Source organism: Mustela nivalis (assembly GCF_964662115.1).
Source record: "Mustela nivalis genome assembly, chromosome: 14".
Lineage (NCBI taxonomy): Eukaryota > Metazoa > Chordata > Mammalia > Carnivora > Mustelidae > Mustela > Mustela nivalis.
In genome coordinates, this window is record NC_139033.1 from 80,208,785 (window position 1) to 80,231,470 (window position 22,686).

Sequence of the window (22,686 nt, forward strand, 5' to 3'; positions counted from 1 at the left end):
TCAGACAACAAAAGGAAATTAAAGGCATCCAAATCGGCAAAGAAGAAGTCAAATTATCACTCTTCGCAGATGATATGATACTATATGTGGAAAACCCAAAAGACTCCACTCCAAAACTGCTAGAACTTATACAGGAATTCAGTAAAGTGTCAGGATATAAAATCAATGCACAGAAATCAGTTGCATTTCTCTACACCAACAGCAAGACAGAAGAAAGAGATATTAAGGAGTCAATCCCATTTACAATTGCATCCAAAACCATAAGATACCTAGGAATAAACCTAACCAAAGAGACACAGAATCTATACTCAGAAAACTATAAAGTACTCATGAAAGAAATTGAGGAAGACACAAAGAAATGGAAAAATGTTCCATGCTCCTGGATTGGAAGAATAAATATTGTGAAAATGTCTATGCTACCTAAAGCAATCTACACATTTAATGCAATTCCTATCAAAGTACCATCCATCTTTTTCAAAGAAATGGAACAAATAATGCTAAAATTTATATGGAACCAGAAAAGACCTCGAATAGCCAAAGGGATATTGAAAAAGAAAGCCAACGTTGGTGGCATCACAATTCCGGACTTCAAGCTCTATTACAAAGCTGTCATCATCAAGACAGCATGGTACTGGCACAAAAACAGACACATAGATCAATGGAACAGAATAGAGAGCCCAGAAATAGACCCTCAAATCTATGTCAACTCATCTTCGACAAAGCAGGAAAGAATGTCCAATGGAAAAAAGACAGCCTCTTCAATAAATGGTGCTGGGAAAATTGGACAGCCACATGCAGAAAAATGAAATTGGACCATTTCCTTACACCACACACAAAAATAGACTCAAAATGGATGAAGGACCTCAATGTGCGAAAGGAATCCATCAAAATCCTTGAGGAGAACACAGGCAGCAACCTCTTCGACCTCTGCCGCAGCAACATCTTCCTAGGAACAACGCAAAAGGCAAGGGAAGCAAGGGAAAAAATGAACTATTGGGATTTCATCAAGATCAAAAGCTTTTGCACAGCAAAGGAAACAGTTAACAAAATCAAAAGACAACTGACAGAATGGGAGAAGATATTTGCAAACGACATATCAGATAAAGGACTAGTGTCCAGAATCTATAAAGAACTTAGCAAACTCAACAGCCAAAGAACAAATAATCCAATCAAGAAATGGGCAGAGGACATGAACAGACATTTCTGCAAAGAAGACATCCAGATGGCCAACAGACACATGAAAAAGTGCTCCATATCACTCGGCATCAGGGAAATACAAATCAAAACCACAATGAGATATCACCTCACACCAGTCAGAATGGCTAAAATCAACAAGTCAGGAAATGACAGATGCTGGCGAGGATGTGGAGAAAGGGGAACCCTCCTACACTGTTGGTGGGAATGCAAGCTGGTGCAGCCACTCTGGAAAACAGCATGGAGGTTCCTCAGAATGTTGAAAATAGAACTGCCCTATGACCCAGCAATTGCACTATTGGGTATTTACCCTAAAGATACAAATGTAGTGATCCAAAGGGGCACATGCACCCGAATGTTTATAGCAGCAATGTCCACAATAGCCAAACTATGGAAAGAACCTAGATGTCCATCCACAGATGAATGGATCAAGAAGATGTGGTATATATACACAATGGAATACTATGCAGCCATCAAAAGAAATGAAGTCTTGCCATTTGCGACAACATGGATGGAACTAGAGCGTATCATGCTTAGCGAAATTAGTCAAGCAGAGAAAGACAACTATCATATGATCTCCCTGATATGAGGAAGTGGTGATTCAACATGGAGGCTTAAGTGGGTAGGAGAAGAATAAATGAAACAAGATGGGATTGGGAGGGAGACAAACCATAAGTGACTCTTAATCTCACAAAACAAACTGAGGGTTGCTGGGGGGAGGGGGTTTGGGAGAAGGGGGTGGTATTATGGACATTGGGGAGGGTATGTGCTTTGGTGAGTGCTGTGAAGTGTGTAAACCTGGTGATTCACAGACCTGTACCCCTGGGGATAAAAATATATGTTTATAAAAAAAAAAAAAAAGAAAGGACCAATACCCAACTTTTGTAGCAACATGGACGGGACTGGAAGAGATTATTATGCTGAGTGAAATAAGTCAAGCAGAGAAAGTCAATTATCATATGGTTTCACTTATTTGTGGAGCATAACAAATAGCATGGAGGACATGGGGAGTTAGAGAGGAGAAGGGAGTTGGGGGAAATTGGAAGGGGAGGTGAACCATGAGAGACTATGGACTCTGAAAAACAATCTGAGGGTTTTGAAGGGGTGGGGGGTGAGAGGTTGGGGTACTAGGTGGTGGGTATTATAAAGGGCACGAATTGCATGGAGCACTGGGTGTGGTGAAAAATAATGAATAATGTTATGCTGAAAATAAAAAATAAATTAAAAAAAAAATAGAAACAAACAAACAAACAAAAAACAATAGAACAAATCAACAAAACTAGAAACTGGTTCTTTGAAAGAATTAATAAGATTGATAAACCCCTGGCCAGACTTATCAAAATGAAAAGAGAAAGGACCCAAATAAATAAAATCATGAATGAAAGAGGAGAGATCACAACCAACACCAAAGAAATACAAACAATTATAAGAACATATTATAAGTAACTCTATGCTAGCAAATTTGACAATCTGGAAGAAATGGATGCATTCCTAGAGACATATAAACTACTACAGCTGAACCAGGAAGAAAGAGAAAACCTGAACAGACCCATAACCAGTAAGGAGATTGAAACAGTCATCAAAAAGCTCCAAACAAACAAGAGCTGAGGGCCAGATGGCTTCCCAGGGGAATTCTACCAAACATTTAAAGAAGAATTAATTCCTATTCTCCTGAAACTGTTCCAAAAAATAGAAATGGAAGGAAAACTTCCAAACTCATTTTATAAGGCCAGCATCACCTTGATCCCAAAACCAGACAAGAATCCCATCAGAAAAGAGAATTACAGACCCATATCTTTGATGAACACAGATGTGAAAATTCTCATCAAAATACTAGCCAATAGGATCCAACAGTATATTAAAAGGATTATTCACCACTACCAAGTGGGATTTATTCCAGGGATGCAAGGTTGGTTCAACAGCCGCAAATCAATCAATGTGATACAATACATTACTAAAAGAAAGAACAAGAACCATATGATACTCTCAGTAGATGCTGAAAAAGCATTTGACAAAGTACAGCATCCCTTCCTGATCAAAACTCTTCAAAGTGTAGGGATAGAAGGCACATACCTCAATATTATCAAAGCCATCTATGAAAAACCCACCGCAAATAACATTCTCAATAGAGAAAAACTGAGAGCTTTTCCACTAAGGTCAGGAACATGGCAGGGATGTTCATTATCACCACTCCTATTCAACATAGTATTAGAAATCCTAGCCTCAGCAATCAGAAAACAAAAGAAAATTAAAGGCGTCCAAATCGGCAAAGAAGAAGTCAAACTATCACTCTTCGCAGATGATATGATACTATATGTGGAAAACCCAAAAGAGTTCATTCCAAATCTGCTAGAACTTGTACAGAAATTCAGTAAACTGTCAGGATATTAAATCAATGCACAGAAATCTGTTGCATTTCTTTACACCAACAACAAGACAGAAGAAAGAGAAATTAAGGAGTCAATCCCATTTACAATTACACCCCAAACCATAAGATACCTAGGAATAAACCTAACCAAAGAAGCAAAGAATCTATACTCAGAAAACTATAAAGTGTTGATGAAAGAAATTGAGGAAGACACAAAGAAATGGAAAAATGTTCCATGCTCATGGATTAGAAGAACAAATATTGTGAAAATGTCTATGCTGCCTACAGCGATCTAAACATTTAATGCAATCCCTATCAAAATACCATCCATATTTTCACAGAAATGGAACAAATAACCCTAAAATATATATGGAACCAGAAAAGACCTCAAATAGCCAAAGGAATATTAAAAAAAGAAAGCCATGTGTCACTAGTCATTAGGGAGACTCAAATTAAAACCACATTGAGATACCACCTTACACCAGTTAGAATGGCCAAAATTAACAAGACAGGAAACAACGTGTGTTGGAGAGGATGTGGAGAAAGGGGAACCCTCTTACACTGTTGGTGGGAATGCAAGTTGGTGCAGCCACTTTGGAAAACAGTGTGGAGATTCCTCAAGAAATTAAAAATAGAGCTTCCCTATGACCCTGCATACCCCAAAGATACAGATGGAGTGAAAAGGAGGGCCATCTGTACCCCAGGGTTTATAGCAGCAATGGCCATGGTCACCAAACTGTGGAAAGAACCAAGATGCCCTTTAATGGATGAATGGATAAGGAAGATGTGGTCCATATACACTATGGAGTATTATGCCTCCATCAGAAAGGATGAATACCCACCTTTTGTAGCAACATGGACGGGCCTGGAAGAGATTATGCTGAGTGAAATAAGTCAAGCAGAGAGAGTCAATTATCATATGGGTTCACCTATTTGTGGTGCATAACAAATAACATGGAGGACATGGGGAGATGGAGAGGAGAAGGGAGTTGGGGGGAAATTGGAAGGGGAGGGGAACCATGAGAGGCTATGGACTCTGAAAAGCGATCTGAGGGTTTTGAAGGGGCCAGCAGTGGGAGGTTGGGGGAGCCAGGTGTTTGGTATTAAGGAGGGCACATATTGCATGGAGCACTGGGTGTGATGCAAAAACAATAAATACTGTTACGCTGAAAAAAAATTTTTTTTAAATGCAAAAAAAAAAAAAAATCCGAAATAAATAAATAAATAAGAAAGAAAAATAGAGCCAAAGTTGGTGGCATCACAATTCCGGACTTCAAGCTCTATCACAAAGCTATCATCATCAAGACAGTATGGTACTGGCACAAAAACAGACACATAGATCAATGGAACAGAATAGAGAGCCCAGAAATAAACCCTCAACTCTATGGTCAACTAATCTACAAAGCAGGGAAGAATGTCCAATGGAAAAAAGACAGCCTCTACAACAAATGGTGTTAGGAAAATTGGACAGCCACATGCAGAAAAATGAATTTGGACCATTTCCTTACACCACACATGAAAATAGACTCAAAATGGATGAAGGACCTCAATGTGAGAAAGCAACCCATCAAAATCCTTGAGGAGAACACAGGCAGCAACCTCTTCAACCTCAGCCGCAGCAACTTCTTCCTAGGAACATCGCCAAAGGCAAGGGAAGAAAAGACAAAAATAATTGGGACCTCATCAAGATCCAAAGCTTTTGCATAGCAGAGGAAACAGTTAACAAAACCAAAAGACCACTGACAGAATGGGAGAAGATATTTGCAAATGACATATCAGATAAAGGGCTAGTATCAAAAATCTATAAAGGACTTATCAAACTCAACACCCAAAGAACAAATAATCCAATCAAGAAATGGGCAGAATACATTTCTGCAAAGAAGATATCCAGATGGCCAATAGAGACATGAAAAAGTGCTCCACATCACTCAGCATCAGGGAAACACAAGTCAAAACCACAATGAGATACCACCTCACAACGGTCAGAATGGCTAAAATTAACACGTCAGGAAATGACAGATGCTGGCAAGGATGTGGAGAAAGGGGAACCCTCCTACACTATTGGTGGGAATACAAGCCTGTGCAACCACTCTGTAAAACAGCATGGAGGCTCCTCCAAAAATTGAAAATAGAGCTACCTTACAACCCAGAAATTGCAGTAGTGGGTATTTACCCTAAAGATACAAACGTAGTGATCCGAAGGGGCACGTACACCTGAATGTTTATAGAAGCAATGTCCACAATAGCCAAACTATGGAAAGAACCTAGATGTCCACCAACAGATGAATGGATCAAGAAGATGTGGTATATACAATGGAATAATATGCAGCCATCAAAAGAAATGAGATCTTGCCATTTGTGACAACGTGGCTGGAACTAGAGGGTATTATGCTTCGCGAAATAAGTCAATGGGAGAAAGACAGCTATCATATGATCTCCCTGATATGAGGAAGTGGAGATGCAACATGCGGGGTTGGGGGGGTAGGAAAAGAATAAATGAAACAAGATGGTATTGGGAGGGAGACAAACCATAAGGGACTCTTCATGTCACTAAACAAACTGAGGGTGGGCAGGGGAGGGGGTAGGGAGAGGGTAGTGGGGTTATGGACATTGGGGAGAGTATGTGATATGGTGAGTGCTGTGAAGTATGTAAACTTGGTGATTCACAGACCTGTACCCCTGGGGCTAGTAATACATTATATGTTTATTAAAAAATTAAAAAAGAAAAGAAAGAAAAGTTCAAACAGAGCTACACTATGACCTGGCAATTGCACTACTGGGTATTTACCCCAAAGATAGAGATGTAGTGAAAAGAAGGGGCACATGCACCCCAATGTTCATAGCAGCAATGTCTATAATAGCCAAACTAGAAATAGCTGAGATGCCTTTCAAAAGACAAATGGATAAGAGAAATGTGGTCCATATATACAATGGAATATTACTCAGCCATCAGTAAGGATGAATACTCAACGTTTGCATTAATATGGAGGGGACTTGAGGGGATTATGCTAAGTGTAATAAGTCAAGCAGAGAAAGTCAATTATCACATGGCTTCACTTACTTGTGGAGCATAAGGAATAGCATGGAGGACATCAGGAGAAGAAAGGAAAAATGAAGTGGTGGGTATTGGAGGGGAAGATAAAGCATAAGAGACTATAGACTATGAGAAACAGAGGATTTTAGAGGGGAGGGGAGTGGAGGGATGGGTTAGCCCATGATAGGTATTAAGGAGGGCATGTATTGCATGGAGCACTGGATGTTATATACAAATAATGAATCATGGAACACTACATCGCATACTAATTAGGTACTGTACGGTGAATAATATAATGTAATTTTAAAAATTAAAATAAAAAGATGGTGCTCAAACAGGTCCATTTTGCATGGGATATTCCATAGTATTTACACAAATAATTTTACTTTATATATGTTTTCTTACATCCACATATATAAATACTATAAGTAAATTAATACAAGCATCTTTCTGAGATCTCAAATTTACCTTCCCTGCATTCAGAATATTTTTGTGGAACAAATATGTTATGCTGGTCTTGAATGAATTAAATCCTGTTAATTTTATCCCCTTTGAGTCTAAGTTGAGATAACTTTAACTCAAAGGAATAAAATAAATATTATGTGCTTCTGAAATTGTAACTTTCTGTTGTTCTCTAAAGGTCAAAATTAGACATGTTTAAATTTCTAATTTAAAATGTCTTTAAATTCACCTAACTTGCTGGGACGCCTGGGTGGCTCAGTTGGTTGAGCAGCTGCCTTCGGCTCAGTTCATGATCCCAGTGTCTTGCGATCGAGTCCCATATCGGGCTCCTTGCTCCGCAGGGAGCCTGCTTCTCCCTCTGATTCTGTCTTCCACTCTGTCTGCCTGTGCTCGCTCTCACTCTCTCTCTCTCACAAATAAATAAATAAATAATAAAATCTAAAAAAAAAATTCACCTAACTTGCTTACTACACTTACTTATACCAGTGTGTAGACTATTAGTCCAGTTGGCTTGAGTCTTGCGCCAAGGACACAAAATTTGTAGTTGTTTTCTCTCCAAAAGCAATAAGGCTTTGCTTGGGTTTGTGGTGCAGGACCCTAGAAAGTCGTGCACAATGTCCATAAGCATATACTTTGGTTGCTGGAGAAGCATCATTATTTTTGAATGGGAAACATGCAACATAGAGAAAAATGAATGAGTACTTAAGTAGTATCTCCTCTATATAGTCTGAATATCTGAAAACCTCTCTGTGCATCTGCATCACCATGTGGAAAGCTGCTGGCCAAGTCTGCAGGCATGCGCACTGCCTGAAGCTGACAGCTGGGTAACATTGTCTTCATTTTTGCTGTTGCAGGCACTTTGTGCTTCATAAACCTGCGCTGGGGAAGACCTGCACAATTCTTGTCATGTAAACCTGATACTGGAAGATTGCAACTGTCAGTCAGTCTTCTTGTGATGTTGCCATTTCCAAGAGCCATTAAAATATCTCTGTTGGGGACGCCTGGGTGGCTCAGTTGGTTAAGCAGCTGCCTTCGGCTCAGGTCATGATCCCAGCGTCCTGGGATCGAGTCCCGCATCGGGCTCCTTGCTCCGCAGGGAGCCTGCTTCTCCCTCTGACTCTGCCTTCCACTCTGTCTGCCTGTGCTCGCTCTCGCTCGCTCGCTCTCTGACAAATAAATAAATAAAGTCTTTTTTAAAAATAAATAAATAAATAGATAGATAGATAGATAGATAGATAAAAAATAAAATAAAATATCTCTGTTGCCTTTATACATGGAGACTCTGCTTGAGTTCAACAAAGGAGGACATTATAAGGGACAAATGATACTAAAATCTAACTGTACTTGGGAAGCTTTGATTTTTCTGTCTACTTGCTTCTAACATTGATGTTGAGATGTATTGGACTTCTCTATTTCTTGGTATCTTATCATAAAAATAATGGTAATTATACCTAAGAATATTGGGAAAAGATTAATCAAGTTCTTCAGAACTGTAGGTGTCTCATTGGTCACAGACCAAATAGCTTTTAGTGCCTCTCCATGAGGCTGCCTATTCTGAATAGCATGGGTGATAAGTCCAGGCCATTCCTGCTCAGGGCCTTGTCACTCCCTGGTCCCTGGGGGCTTTCAGTACACCACCTAAAATTTTGAAAACCACTGGCCTCATCCAACTCTCTAATTACAACAAGTATTAGTAAAAATGAGGAAATTATAATAGGACATAATATAATCATAATATAATATAATCATAATAGGACAGGAATCTAGATCTCCTGCTCCAGCCAAATGGTATTCCCTACTGCACCACAATTCATCCTATAAAATGAGGAAAGGCTTAATTTGTTGTTCCTGTCTTGGATGAAAATTCTACTCAGTGCCCCATGTGCCTCATGAGGTTATGGGATGACAATGATGAAAGCAGTGTAGGGTGTTGTATTTCTTATCAAAGAAGATTTAACATGCAGAGCAACATATCAGAGATGAACCCAGAATTGGGCCCTCTGTGGATAGGTGGGCCAGGGGATACCTGGGAATATGGCATTCTCATTACTTACTGTTCTCAAGGTCTTCTCTTTTGGTTTGAATGAGAAGGTGGAATTTTTTTATTCATAAGAATCTGAAAGAAATAGGAAACGGTGAAAAAAGGAAATGGGATGACATAGGCCTCTTCTCCAGGCCTGATATTAGGTTCTCACGGAGAGAAGGTTTAGAGAGGGAAATGCAGAGAGAACTGTTTGCAAAGGTGGCTTTGTGAGACTCTGAGCATAAGATGTGAGAAGCAAGGGGACTTGGGTGGCTCAGTCTTTAAGCATCTGCCTTCAGTTCAGGTCATGGTCCTAGAGTCCTGGGATCAAACCCCATGTCAAGGTCCCCACTCAGTGGGGGGTCTACTCCTCCCCCTGCTCATGCTCTCTCTCTCTCTGTCTCTCTCTCTCTCTCTCACTTTCTCATAAGGAAAAAGAAATAAAGAAAGAGAGAAAGAAAGAAAAGGACGGAAGGAAAAGAAAGAAAGAAGGGAAGAATCTTTAAAAGGAAGAAGAAGAAAAGGAGGAGGAGGAGGAAGAAGAAGAAGAAGAGGAAGAAGAAAAAGAAGAAGGAGAAGAAAAAGAAGAAGAAGGAGATGTAGTGAGAGGCAGAGCCCAGTATCAGCTTACTCTGCAGAGACAGAAGTTTCATCAGCCCCAAACACAGGCAGCTTTGGAAGCTTTTCTATGGATCTAGTAGTTTTCCAAGCTTGGTTCCAGAACCTGATTACCTGCACACTCCCCCTCGATGTGCCACTTCACTTATGTGCCTTTCGTTACCAGCCACTCTGCTATCAACTCCCAAATCAATGTTGGTTAGGCCTAACCTTGTGCTCCCCACTCAAAATGCCCACTGCCTCATTGATATCTATGCTATTTCCTGGACACTTCACCCTCAGCACACTTCTCTTACATCCCCCATCTCTAAATGCCCTCCCTGAGCCCAGTCAGACTCAAAGGCATTTCTAGTTCCTTTCTATCTCCTTTCCTTCCATATCTAAGCTTTGGGCATATCTGTTCATTTACTTCTAAACGGGATATCCTGCAGCCCCTGCTCCCCATCAGTGATCCAAACCACTATCCTCTCTTGTCCAAAGAACAAAAACAGTATCTGGGTGACCCTGCTTTGGGTTGTCTAAATAGTGACCTATATTGTGTCAGAGAGGTTTCTAAAGTGAAACTTTTGTTATGCTACTCATTCCCTGGATAAAAACTCTTCAAATGCACACTATTACCCTTTAGATGAACCACAACTTTGAATGGTTGGAAGGCTGTTGGTTATCACTGTCTTTTGCCTGCTGTACTTTGTCTCCACCTCTGTATTCTTTCTTCTGGTGTCCAAACTTTTTTGGTCTTGAAACTTTCTAAATAAAATAATTTTCTCTATGTTTTTGCCACTCATAATTTTGAGTATGTATTTACTAACTATATATAAATCTTATTGTGAATCCTATTTTTAAATCAGGAAAGCATAGCTTTTTAATAGATGTAATAGAAACCTCAGTAGATGTGCTAGTACTTCTGTCCTCTAGCAGGTTTTCTTGTTCGTCCCTGCGGTGGGGTGGGGTTCCCCTCTGTGGAGACTTCTGCTCTGGCAGTGTGGGGTATCCTTTAGACCTCTGCACATGATCTTTCATCTGCCTAGATCACTCTCTCCTAAACTTTATTTAGGTACTCCTACTCATAGACAAATTTGGGTGTTTATGAAGCCAGTAGGCACTGAAAAGCCACTACTGCTAGGAGGAAATGAGCCAATGTAAGCTCAGTAATTAAGAGTTATATTAATAATCTTTAAGTAGGTGTTAGATTTTGCTAGTACTGAGAGCCAAAACATATGGTTTAAAATACTTCAGCCCTAATCTCTTGTCAAATAAACCTGAGGCTGAAGGCTTGGACATTACCAAGCAAAGTCTTTCTTGTGATTTTACAATTTTCAAGAGCCATGTCTGCTAATTGCCCTGTCCTTCATCACTTCCTTGGCGGCTATGGATAGTGTATACTTTCACTGGATATTTCCTGGGACCATGCACCAGCTCAAAGCAGGTGAAAAGTCAGCTTCTGTGCTGGCCCCTCAAGATAGGTGTGTTGGTGTCCATCAGAGAGGTCAAAATGCACAGCCTAATATTTTTAGTATTTTATTTTATTTTCAATGTTCCAAAATTCATTGTTTATGCACCACACCCAGTGCTCCATGCAATACGTGCCCTCCTTAATACCCACCCCCAGCCTCACCCAACTCCCAAACTCTCCTCCCCTCCAAAACCCTCAGTTTGCTTCTCAGAGTCCACAGTCTCTCATGGTTTGTCTCCCCCTCCGATTTCCCCCAACTCACTTCTCCTCTCCATCTCCCAATGTCCTCTGTGTTATTCCTTATGCTCCACAAGTAAGTGAAACCATATGATAATTGACTCTCTCTGTTTGACTTATTTCACTCAGCAAAATCTCTTCCAGTCCCATCCATATTGATACAAAAGTTGGGTATTCAACAGACATGGATAAAGAAGATATGGCCCATATATACAATGGAGTGTTATGCCTCCATCAGAGAGGACGAACACATCCTAATTTTTTGAGAACAAGGTCTATATCTCCTCCCAGCACCAACAAACCACATCAGGAGGCAGGGCTTCCATTTCCATGGCCACTAGCAAACTGGAAGTTGGGGGAAGGTAGGCAAGTAATAAAAATGCCACTATGGGGAGGGAGAATTGGATGAAGGTGCTCAAAACATGTAAAATTCCAGTTAAAGATAAATAAGTCTATGTGCCTGTTTCTATGCCAGTACCATGCTGTCTTGGTGATCACAGCTTTGTAGTAAAGCTTGGAATCAGGTAATGTGATGCCCCCAGTTTTATTTTTGTTTTTCAACATTTCCTTAGCGATTCAGGGTCTCTTCTGATTCCATACAAATTTTTGGATTATTTGCTCCAGCTCTTTGAAAAATACTGGTGGGATTTTTATCAGAATGGCATTAAAAGTATAGATTACTCTAGGCAGTATAGACATTTTAACAATGTTTATTCTTCAGATCTAAGATAGAGCTTCCCTATGACCCTGCAATTGCACTACTGGGTATTTACCCCAAAGATACAGATGTAGTGAAAAGAAGGGCAATCTGTACCCCAATGTTTATAGCAGCAATGGCCACGTTCGCCAAACTCTGGAAAGAACCACGATGCCCTTCAATGGACAAATGGATAAGGAAGATGTGGTCCATATACACTATGGAGTATTATGCCTCCATCAGAAAGGATGAATACCCACCTTTTGTAGCAACATGGACAGGACTGGAAGAGATTATGCTGAGTGAAATAAGTCAAGCAGAGAGAGTCAATTATCATATGGTTTCATTTATTTGTGGAGCATAACATATAGCATGGAGGACAAGAGGAGATGGAGAGGAGAAGGGAGCTGGGGGAAATTGGAAGGGGAGGTGAACCATAAGAGACTATGGACTCTGAAGAACAATATGAGGGTTTTGAAGGGGTCGGGGGTGGGAGGTTGGGGAAACCAGGTGGTGGGTATTAGAGAGGGCACGGATTGCAGGGAGCACTGGGTGTGGTGCAAAAACAATGAATACTGTTACGCTGAAAAAAATAAATAAATTAAAAAAAAAACAAAAAAGATAAATAAGTATTGGATGCACTAAGTGCATTGGATGCAGTATTGGATGACTATAGTTAACACTGCTATATAGTATATTTGAAAGTAACTAAAAGAGTAACTCCTGAAAGTTCTCATCACAAGGAAAACAATTTTTTATAACTGTAGGAGGTGTTGGATGTTGACAAAACTTATGCGATGATCATGCTGCAACATACTTATGTCAGATCATTCTGTTGTACCTCTTGATCTTATAGAGTGCTGCATGTCAAATATATGTTAACAAAACTGACAAAAAATGTACCCCCATGCTCTCTTACAGAAATTTGCATGCCTTCTTCTTCAGTAAACACTTCCGTGGTTGCTGTGTTTGATTGGATTTTAAAGCTCAGAAAATTTTATTTAAACAATTTGTGCTTCAGTGGAGGAAATATTTTTGGAGCTCACTGCTTCATTATTTATGTGGTATCACTACTGCATGCCCTTTTAATTGTCCAGTTATTATACTTTAATCTCTGCAATTTTTTAAATAATTTCTATCTCTTTATCGATAGTCTTTTTTGAAGTGACATTCCCATCACAACTTCTCTTCTTTAATCATGGTTTTCTTTAAATTTTTGTGCGTGTTTATAATAGCTACTGTGACATCATTGTTAAATTAGACATCTGATTGCTCTCACAGACAGTTTCTATTGCTAGCTATTTTCCCCTAGGCATATGGGTCATTCCTTTGCATGGCTTTTATTTCTTTCCTAGAAACTGTACATTTTAGATAATATAATGTGCAACTTTGGGTACTGGTTCCCCTGGTTCCCTTCCCCCTTCTGGGGCTTGTTACTCTTAGTTGCTTATTTATTTGTTTTATGACTGGCTGAATAATTTCAGTGAGGTCTACCCCCAACCCACCCTGCAATATTATACCTCTGATATTCTCTTTAGGTGGATGTAGTATTGACTTTGCCTTGAAATAATGATGATTTGGACATGGCTCTGTTTGGTGTCTCTTTCCTTGACTACATCCAGCTGTTAAGCACCACTAATTTCTGCCTCTCTTGTTTTCAGCAATGTCCTGATGCATAAATTGCTCCAAAGATGTATCTAAGCAAATTTGGGATCCCTTGTACAGAAAGTTCCCAAGGTCAGTGATTGAGATTTGTTCTGACCCCAGGATATATATTCACCTATATCTTCAATGCAACTATTGTTCTACCAATTGCTTTTTGCAAAATCTCTGTTGGTTTTGAAAGTGCTGGAATTTATCCACCACTGTTGAAAATGAAGTCAGTTACTTTGAAAAGAGATTACAAGCTATTTGTTCTATAGTCTGCTTCTACCTTTGGGCAAAATCTCTGAGCCAGGGGCTCTGGATGTGGGTGAAAACAATGGTGTCCTTCTTTCAGAATGACATCCACAGTTTAGGGGTTAAGTGCTCAGCAAGGTGGGCAGTAGCTTCAGGTGTTCTCAGGTTGCTGTCCTGATGTAGGATGAGACAAAGTGAACAGTCACTCTGCCATGGTACAGCCACTTGTGCAGGACTTCATAGCATTACAGAGCTCTGGGGCCAGATGGAGTTGGCTTTTGACACTCTTGAGTTGGGTAAATATATTCATTTTCCATAGCTGCATAATAAATTTCCACAAAATTACCTTAAAACAATACACGTGTGTTATCTTCCAGTTTCCATGGCTTGTAAGCCTGGACATGACTTGGCTATATCTTCTGCTCTGGGTCTCACAAGGCTGAAATCAAGTTGTAGGAGGGGCTACATTCTCATCTGATGCTCAGGGGCTGCTTTCAGACTCAAGTGGCTGTCAGCAGCATTCAGGGCTCAGAACTTCTGATTTTTTGCCCAGCTTCCAGAGGCTGCCTGTAACTCCTATGTGGGATTTCCAGAATGCAACTTACTTGGTTAAGCCAGGAAGCAGAGACTCTAATAAGTTTGTAGTAAGATGGTATTTTATATAATGTAATGTAATCATGAGAGTGATTGTCCCATCACATCTGCCACATTTTATGAATTAGGAACAAATCACAGTCTTACCCACACTCAAGGACAGGGATTATGCAAAGATGGGGAACACCAGGAGGCAGGGATCAGAAGGATTACTTCATCTGTTGTTGCAAAATGTACTTAATATCCCAGAACCTCAGCTTATTCACTAAAAACAAAAAAATGAGGGTATAGTAGTACTTACTCTTAGGGTTGTTGTGAGGATTAAGGCACACAAAGCTTTTAATATACTACCTGGTTTATTATAATTTTTCAGGAATATGCTATTGTCACTGATTTTATTACTAAATCTTCCCACAGCTCAGGAAACATCAGCTCTGACAATTGTTTCTAATTTGTTTATGGATTTGCTCATGTTTCTTGGTAGAACTTAACCAGATGGTCTGGGGTTGCTCTTTGGCTACTCTCAGCCCCTTTCCGCCCTCAGCCCAGTGAATGTGTGGATGAAGGACTGGGGTGTTTATTGAATTACCTCCTTTCCTGTCTGTTAATGACTAGACGGGTGTCTTAGTTTTTGCAGGTTGCTATAACAAAATGCTATCGATTATGTGGCTTATGAACAACAGAAATTTATTCCTTACAGTTCTGAATGTTGGAAGTCTGAGATCAGAATGCCAACATAGTCAGGTTCTGGTGGGATCTCTTCCAGGTTCAAAGCTGGTGACTTGCTGTGTTCTCATGTGGTAGAAAGGAGGAAGGATCTCTCTGGGGTCTCTTTGATAAGGACACTAATTGCATTCATGAGGGCTCTACATTAATGACTTAATCACTTCCCAAAGCCTCCACCTTCAAATACCACCACCTTTGGGGATAAATATTTCAACATATGAATCTTGGTGAAAAACAAGCATTCAGAACACAGTAATGGGAAATGAGTTGGGTAAATATATTCATTTTCCATAGCTGTATAATAAAGATAACACACGTGTATTGTTTATTAGAGAAGGCTCAGAAGTACTGCACTCCTGCATGATCTTAGAGTATTATGCTAAGTGAAACAAATCAGACAGAGAATGACAAACACCATATGATTTCACTTATTTGTAGATTCTAACAAAACAAATGAACAAACAAAAACCAAAATAGACTCTTAAATACAGAGAACAAACTGGTGGTTGCCAGAGGGGAGGTAGGTGGAGGAATGAACGAAATAAAAAAAGGGGATTAAGAAATATGAACTTCCAGTTGTAAAATAAATAAGCCACAGAGATGAAAAGTATAGCATAGGGAATATACTCAATAATATTGTAATAAAGTTGTTTGGTGTCGGAAGGGGACTACACTTACCTTAGTAAGCACTGAATAATGTATAGAATTGCTAAATCATTATGTTGTACTTGTGAAATGAATATGACATTGTGTGTTAATTATACTTCAATATAAAAATAAACTAAAATTAAAAATAACAACAAGAAAGCAAAGAGAGGGAGAAAAAAAAGAGGACATATAGTCATTTATAGTACTTCATCCTTTGTCTAATTTCAACTATCTGATCCAAGGCTGTATTATCAATAAAACTGTTAGGTGGTTTGGAGTGGTGAGGTTCAGAGTCACTGGCCAAGAAAGAATTCTTGAAATGTTTTTAGTGCAAAGAGGGTGTTTTATTATGGCATGGGAACAGGACCCATAGGCAGAAAGAGCTGCACTGGGGTTGTGAGGAGTGACTGATTATATAAGATGTTTTTATCATATGGAGGGGACAGTGACATTTGGATTCCAGGAAATTGAGTCTATAGGGTTCTGGAGATTGTTTTTTTCTTGTAAATCATTAAAGCAGTTACAAACTGATGGAGACTCAAGTCCTACACGACTGTGATCTCTATCAGCTAACCATTTTTTTTTCCTTTCCTTTGTTCTTGGACAGCTATGAGTGTCTGAGGAATGTCACACATATCTCACCTGGGGAGTAAATTTCATTGTATTACTCAGCCATCAGAAAGGATGATTACTTACAATTTACATCGATTTGGATGGAACTGCTGAGTATTATACTGAGCAAAATAAGTCAATTAGAGAAAGACAATTATTATGTGGTTTCACTCATGTGGAATATAAGAAACAGCACAGACTCCTTCTATCAGGCCAACATTATCCTGATCCCAAGGGGGAATCAATCATAGGGGAAGGGAGGGAAAACTGGATGGCAAGAAATCAGAAAGGGAGACAAGCCATGTGAGACTCTTAACTATAGGAAACAAACTGAGGGCTGCTGGTGGGGAGGTGGGTGGGAGGATGGTGTAACTGAGTGATGGACATTAAGGGTGGCACATGAAGTGATGAGCACTGGGTATTATATGCAACCAATTAATTATTGAACTCTACATCTGGAACTAATGATGTACTATATGTTGGCTAATTAAATTTTTTTAAAATCATCTGGGAGGAGGATTGTGGGGTGTAGCTTATGCTTCATCCTCAGCTTTCCTTTTGTTCCCTCATTGATGGCATCAGCAAAACAGTTTAAAAATTTGATCAAAATTAAAAAATTGAAGTGGTCATCATGGGAAAAATCTGAGCCATGTTGCAGTTTGATACCATTTTTATTTGAATTACATATGAAGGTAGAGGTAGGAAACCACACTTTTTTTTCAGTAATTATAAGTATTAAAGACCTTGAACTGATTTGAATTGACCTAGAATTGAAAATGTCTCTGAGCTGGCACTCCGCCTTTATTTTTGCCTTATACACTATTAGAATAGGTGCTTTGATTTTGTTTCTCAGATTAAATATAACACATGAAAGGCATTGAGAAGTGAAGAAATTTCTAGGTCATTTCTTCTGACAACAGATGTGACAGTTAAGAGCTTGGGAGTGATAAGGGGATGGCAAAGCTACTAACAAAGCCAGAATTCAACAAGCACAGCAGTTTTGGACCATCTATGACAGGTGTTAAATTGCACCACCCCCTCTATATTATCATAGCATAACACAAGATCAAAGAAAGGTTACATTTTATTGAGAATACTCAATTTAATCACAGAGAAAAGTTCTATACATTATTCTTTTAATGGTAGAAATAACATTTAAAAATCATTTATAGGCTTACTTCTTTTTAGGGTCTGGTTATTCTTTATGGGTCATAGATGACTGTCATTAAAAAAAAAGTACCCCCCCACACACACCAAAACCTAGGGCAGGGTGGTCTTGTTTGTTCCCGTATCTCTTGTTTCCTTACACCTCCACATTTTGGGGATTTCTGTGAGCCTAACCACATAGCTCTGTACCTACTCTCCCAACCTAGCACCGCCTATCCCTTACCCACCACTACCAGACTAACAGTCCTATTTGTGACTGTCTTCTCCTCTTGGCAGCTCAGGGAAAACTCCCCAGAGAGTCAAGTATTCCCTCTTCCAGAAGATGCAGCCACTCTGGGTGGGTCCCAAGCAGCCTTGCTCTGTGGATTCAAAGAGCTTACTTCTTTCTTCTTTCTCACTCATCCTTTAAGTTACTCTCTAACTTCACAAGGACTTATGGTCAGAATTTCCATCTTTTTAAGGCTTTATCTTTAGCTATTAAAATGGATGAACTCACCAATTTTATTTCTATATTGTCATGGAGGTGCCACTTTTCAATATCTGGCATTTTTCCTGTGGCTGACAGTAGAACGAAATTTTTCAGGAACTACATCTGCCTCTTAGACTCATCTGTGGAAGGAGTTACAATGTTCTTCATCAGTCCATGGCTTGGGTCTCAATAATAGCACTGTTCTTGAAGTGGCATTGTGGTTTTGGTTTCCCCCATAGTCCCAAAGCATGGTAAACACACACACACATGCACATACACACTCTAACTATTCTACAAATTATATATTGGGGCTTGGGGTCTCTTTTATTTTACCCCTACATTCATACAAATACACAAAGAATGGTTAAACTTTCTTCAGATAGTCACATTTTTCCTCTGGCCTTCATTTATTTCCATGTAGAAACCAAATGTATTAAATTTTTATTTCCTCTTCTGAAATTTATGCTTCTAAAGCATGAGAGTTTTAACCAGGAAAGGATTTTAAGGATAGTGGAGTGCTACAGGAGAAAAGACTAACAATCAAGTTTCCTTTATTATTGGAAATGTAAAGCTGCTTATTTGACATTTATAATTTATACCCTACCTGCTTCTAAAAAGATTTGAGATGGGCTCTTGGGTGACACAGTCTGTTGTGTATCCAACTCCTGATGTCAGCTCAGGTTTTGATCTCAGAGACGTGAGTTCAAGCCCCATGCCCAGTGTGGAGCCCACTTAAAAAAAAAAAAAAGACTGAAAAACAGATTCGAGATAGCATACAGGAAGGAGAGAGGGAGAGCAGGGATTCTGTGTGGTAGTCCAGGATAGGAAATTCAGTTGCAGTAATTTATGGCACCTTTAGCTTGCTTACAAAGACATTGTAGTTTGTGCCCTGAGTACTTGTCCTGGCATTTTAACTTCTAGAGATTGATTACAATGGCCTCAAGCTTGGAAAGGCAACCCCAGCAATAGGCTTATTAGATATCTATAGAAGAACAAAATTTTACCTTAGCACAAAGCTCTCAAACCTATCAAACCTCAAACCACAAAGCTCTCAAACCTCACAAACAGCAAACTTGTTGTCTGTGTTTTGTATTCTGTAATTCTTTTTAATACATTATTTTGTCTTTCTAACTTATAACAGTTGTACCTACAGCAAGACTGTTCACACAGGATTAAGCATTACAAACACTAGTTAGTGGAATAATCCTTGTGCACATTAAGGAAGGAAAAGGATGGTTGGAAAGCATTAGTTTTGTTGGTGTGTCATGTTCTTCTGTCACCTGACAGCATTTATCCATGGTTTTAAAAATCAGGGACCAATAATTCTACTGGTACCTGCTACAGAAGATCATCTTTTTAAATGCATCCCTGAGTTCTGGACTCCGGAAGGCATATATAAATGGGTCAATGACTGCATTACACATGATCAACATGCCATTCACCTGGAAGAGTGACATGTAGCAGGCACAGTAAGGGTTATTTGGGCAAAATGTCATTAAAAGAACATGAAGAACAAAGGGGGCCCAACAGAAGATGAAGACCCCAAGCAGGATGGTCAGCGTGATGGCCCCTTTCATGTTGGCCCTGGGAAGGGTCAAGGTCTTCCTGGCATGTGAACGAGCAAGCAAGAACATGTGCACATAAAGGCACAGGATAAAGACCAACATCAGAGGGAACAGCGACGTGAAGGTGATCACTGTGGGGATGTGATGAGAGAAGATCACCATGGTAATGGCACTGCCCATGCACCCGGTCCAAGTGACCATCAGGACAATAATGGCACGGCGCATGGTCACAATGCTGTGGTATTGCAGAGCATGGAAAATTGTAAGGTAGCGGTCAGCTGCGATCATGGACAGGCTGAAAATGGAGCCGAGGAGGGAGAGGATGAACAGGCAGTCGATAATATCATCTGCTGTGGTTTCAAAATTGCCACGAGGCTTGAGATAACCCATGTTTCTTAACATGATCAGGATATTTTCCAAGATCTTATATAGGCTGCCCAACATATCAGAAATAGCCAAGCTACAAATGAAAAAGTACATGGGTGACTGGAGATTCTTATTCTTGATCACTGCCAGAAGGACTATTAGATTTTCCAAAACCCCAATGATGGATATTATAAAAAATATCTCTTCTGGCAAAATCACATCAGGACAGTCTGAATTATTTCTTGCTGTATCATTGATGTTTTCATATAAATTGATAATGTGCTTCATTTCTCCTGCTAAGACAGGGTTGTTACTTTGACTTGACAGAAAGCTGGATTGATTCTTCAGAATCTTTTCTTCTTTGTATTACTTGCTGGAGGTCTGAGGGGAAAAATCACCAGGCCACCTAAAGAAAAAAGAGCAACATCAAAGATATTTTTAAAGAGGGAAGGGGCAATATGGCAGAGGAGCTGGGGACTCCGTTTTAACTGGTCCCCTGAATTTAGCTGGATATCTACCAAGCCATTCTGAACATCCATGAAATCACACTGGGATGTAAGATTATATGCCTGGATCTTTACAGGGGTAGAAGATAATTAGTCAGGAGGTACAAAGGATGGAGTTGTGACTATGTGGACAGATACCAGAGGGTAAACAGAAGGGTAAGGGAGCCACCAGAAGTTAGCCACTGGGAGTTTGCACTGGAAACCAGTGCAAAAGCATCCTGCACCTGGGGGCCAGCGATAGTTTGCAGAGTGGTGGTGGTGTGTTGGGAAGGGCCTGATAACAGCACTCAGACATGATATAGGAGCTGAAGGGCCATACACTGGGACCAGGGCAGCTGCTCATGCAGACCTGACCACCACCACTGCTGGCATCCATGGGGCCCAACCATACCTGCACATGCTGGGATCCCTTATGGTTTTGGAAGCACAGGGGGCAGAGACAAGTGGGGGTCTGCATGGACCCCTGAGAGTGTTGCTGGGGGTATGCACTGCCTCTGGGAGGCTTTGGTTTTCAGCAGCACTTACAGAAAGGGAGACTGTGTGTTTTGGAGGATTCAGAGAGGAGTAGACTGTGGCTTCTCTCCCCTGGGGCAGAGATCTGGGTGCAGACCTTTTCCTTTGCTCTGATCTTCCAAAAAGGCACAAAAAGCTGCCAGAGAACAAAAGTCCCCAAAACTGGTTTCCACAGAACCCAGACCCTTGATAGGCAGCAGCGTTGCCTGAAAAACAATGAGGCAGGCTCCCTCTCCCAGAAGGCAGGCTGGAAGAATGAGAGGACAACAATAGTAGGGTATCCATAAAAACAACAAAACCCCAACACTAGGGGAAAATAGTACATTGAGCTCCTGAAATTGCCTTATGGCCTGTGTATTTCTTAGATACAACTTTTTTTAAATTCTTTCTCATGTTTCTTCTCTGCTTTTTCTTTTAACCTACTTATTTCAACTAGATGTTTAATACAACATATTCCATAGTAGCTTTTAAACTTGTACTTTTCACACCTATATATTTTTTCTTTTCTTAAGCTTCAATGTAGTCCTTTTCCCCCCTATTCAATACTACCTTTATATATATATATATATATATATATATATATATATATATATATATATGAGTTTAAATTTCCCTGTAGCTCTGGGAAGTAGTATTCTCCAACAAAGAAAACAAAATACACCTTGGAAGAACTGAAACACCCTACTTCACCTACACTGAGCAATTATAGTCCCCACCTCCACTCAACCCCCACCTTTTCTTTGAACTTTGTAAATCTTATTCTTGGGTTTCATTTTGGCTAGGATTTTCTTTGCGGGGGGAGAAAAAACCCCTTTCCCCCTCCCCCTTTGAGGGCAGCAGTAGCTTACCACTGCTCTGAACTTACCCAGGGTACATCTTGCCTGGATTGTGGTTGATATTTTTGACTCTGTCTATCGCATCAACCACTGCCCAACAGAATGATTAGGAGGAAGAACACCCAACAACAACAACAACAAAAAGAACCAGAGACAATGGCCTTTCCCACAGAACTAAAAGATATAGATATAAGCAAGATGTCAGAAATAGACTTCAGGGTAACAATTGTGAAGAAAATAGCTAGGCTTGACAAAACCATTAATGGCAACATAGAATCTCTAAAGGCAGAAATGAAAGCTAATCATGCTGAATTTTAAAATGCTATGAATGAGATGGAGTCTAAACTAGATACTTGAACAGCTAGGGTAAATGAAACAGAAGAATGAATTAGTGATATAGAAGATAAACTAATGGAAAGGAAGGAATAGAAGGAGGCTTGGAACAAATAGCTTAAAATCCATGAGAACAGATTCAGAGAAATGAACAATGCCATGAAATGTCCCAATGTCAGAATTTTTGGGATCTCTAAGGGATTGGAGAGAGAGAGGACTAGAAGATATATTTAAGCAAATTGTAGCCAAAAACTTCCCTAATCTGGGGAATGAAACAAGCATTTGTGTCCAAGAAGCAAAGAGGCTCCTCCCAAGATCAAGGAGAACAGACAAATACCCCAGCATGTAATAGTAAAACTCACAAAC

General features: G+C 39.9%; 1 protein-coding gene across 1 annotated transcript; it reads right to left on the reverse strand.

Annotated features, from left to right (window-relative positions):
- Positions 1-19,526: 19,526 nt before the first annotated feature.
- On the reverse strand, positions 19,527-20,420 carry MC2R (melanocortin 2 receptor; the record flags this gene model as incomplete). The annotated part of the gene is made up of 1 exon (XM_082698248.1): positions 19,527-20,420. One exon carries the CDS (start codon positions 20,418-20,420, stop codon positions 19,527-19,529), a length of 894 nt encoding a protein of 297 aa, XP_082554374.1.
- Between the last annotated feature and the right edge of the window lie 2,266 nt (positions 20,421-22,686).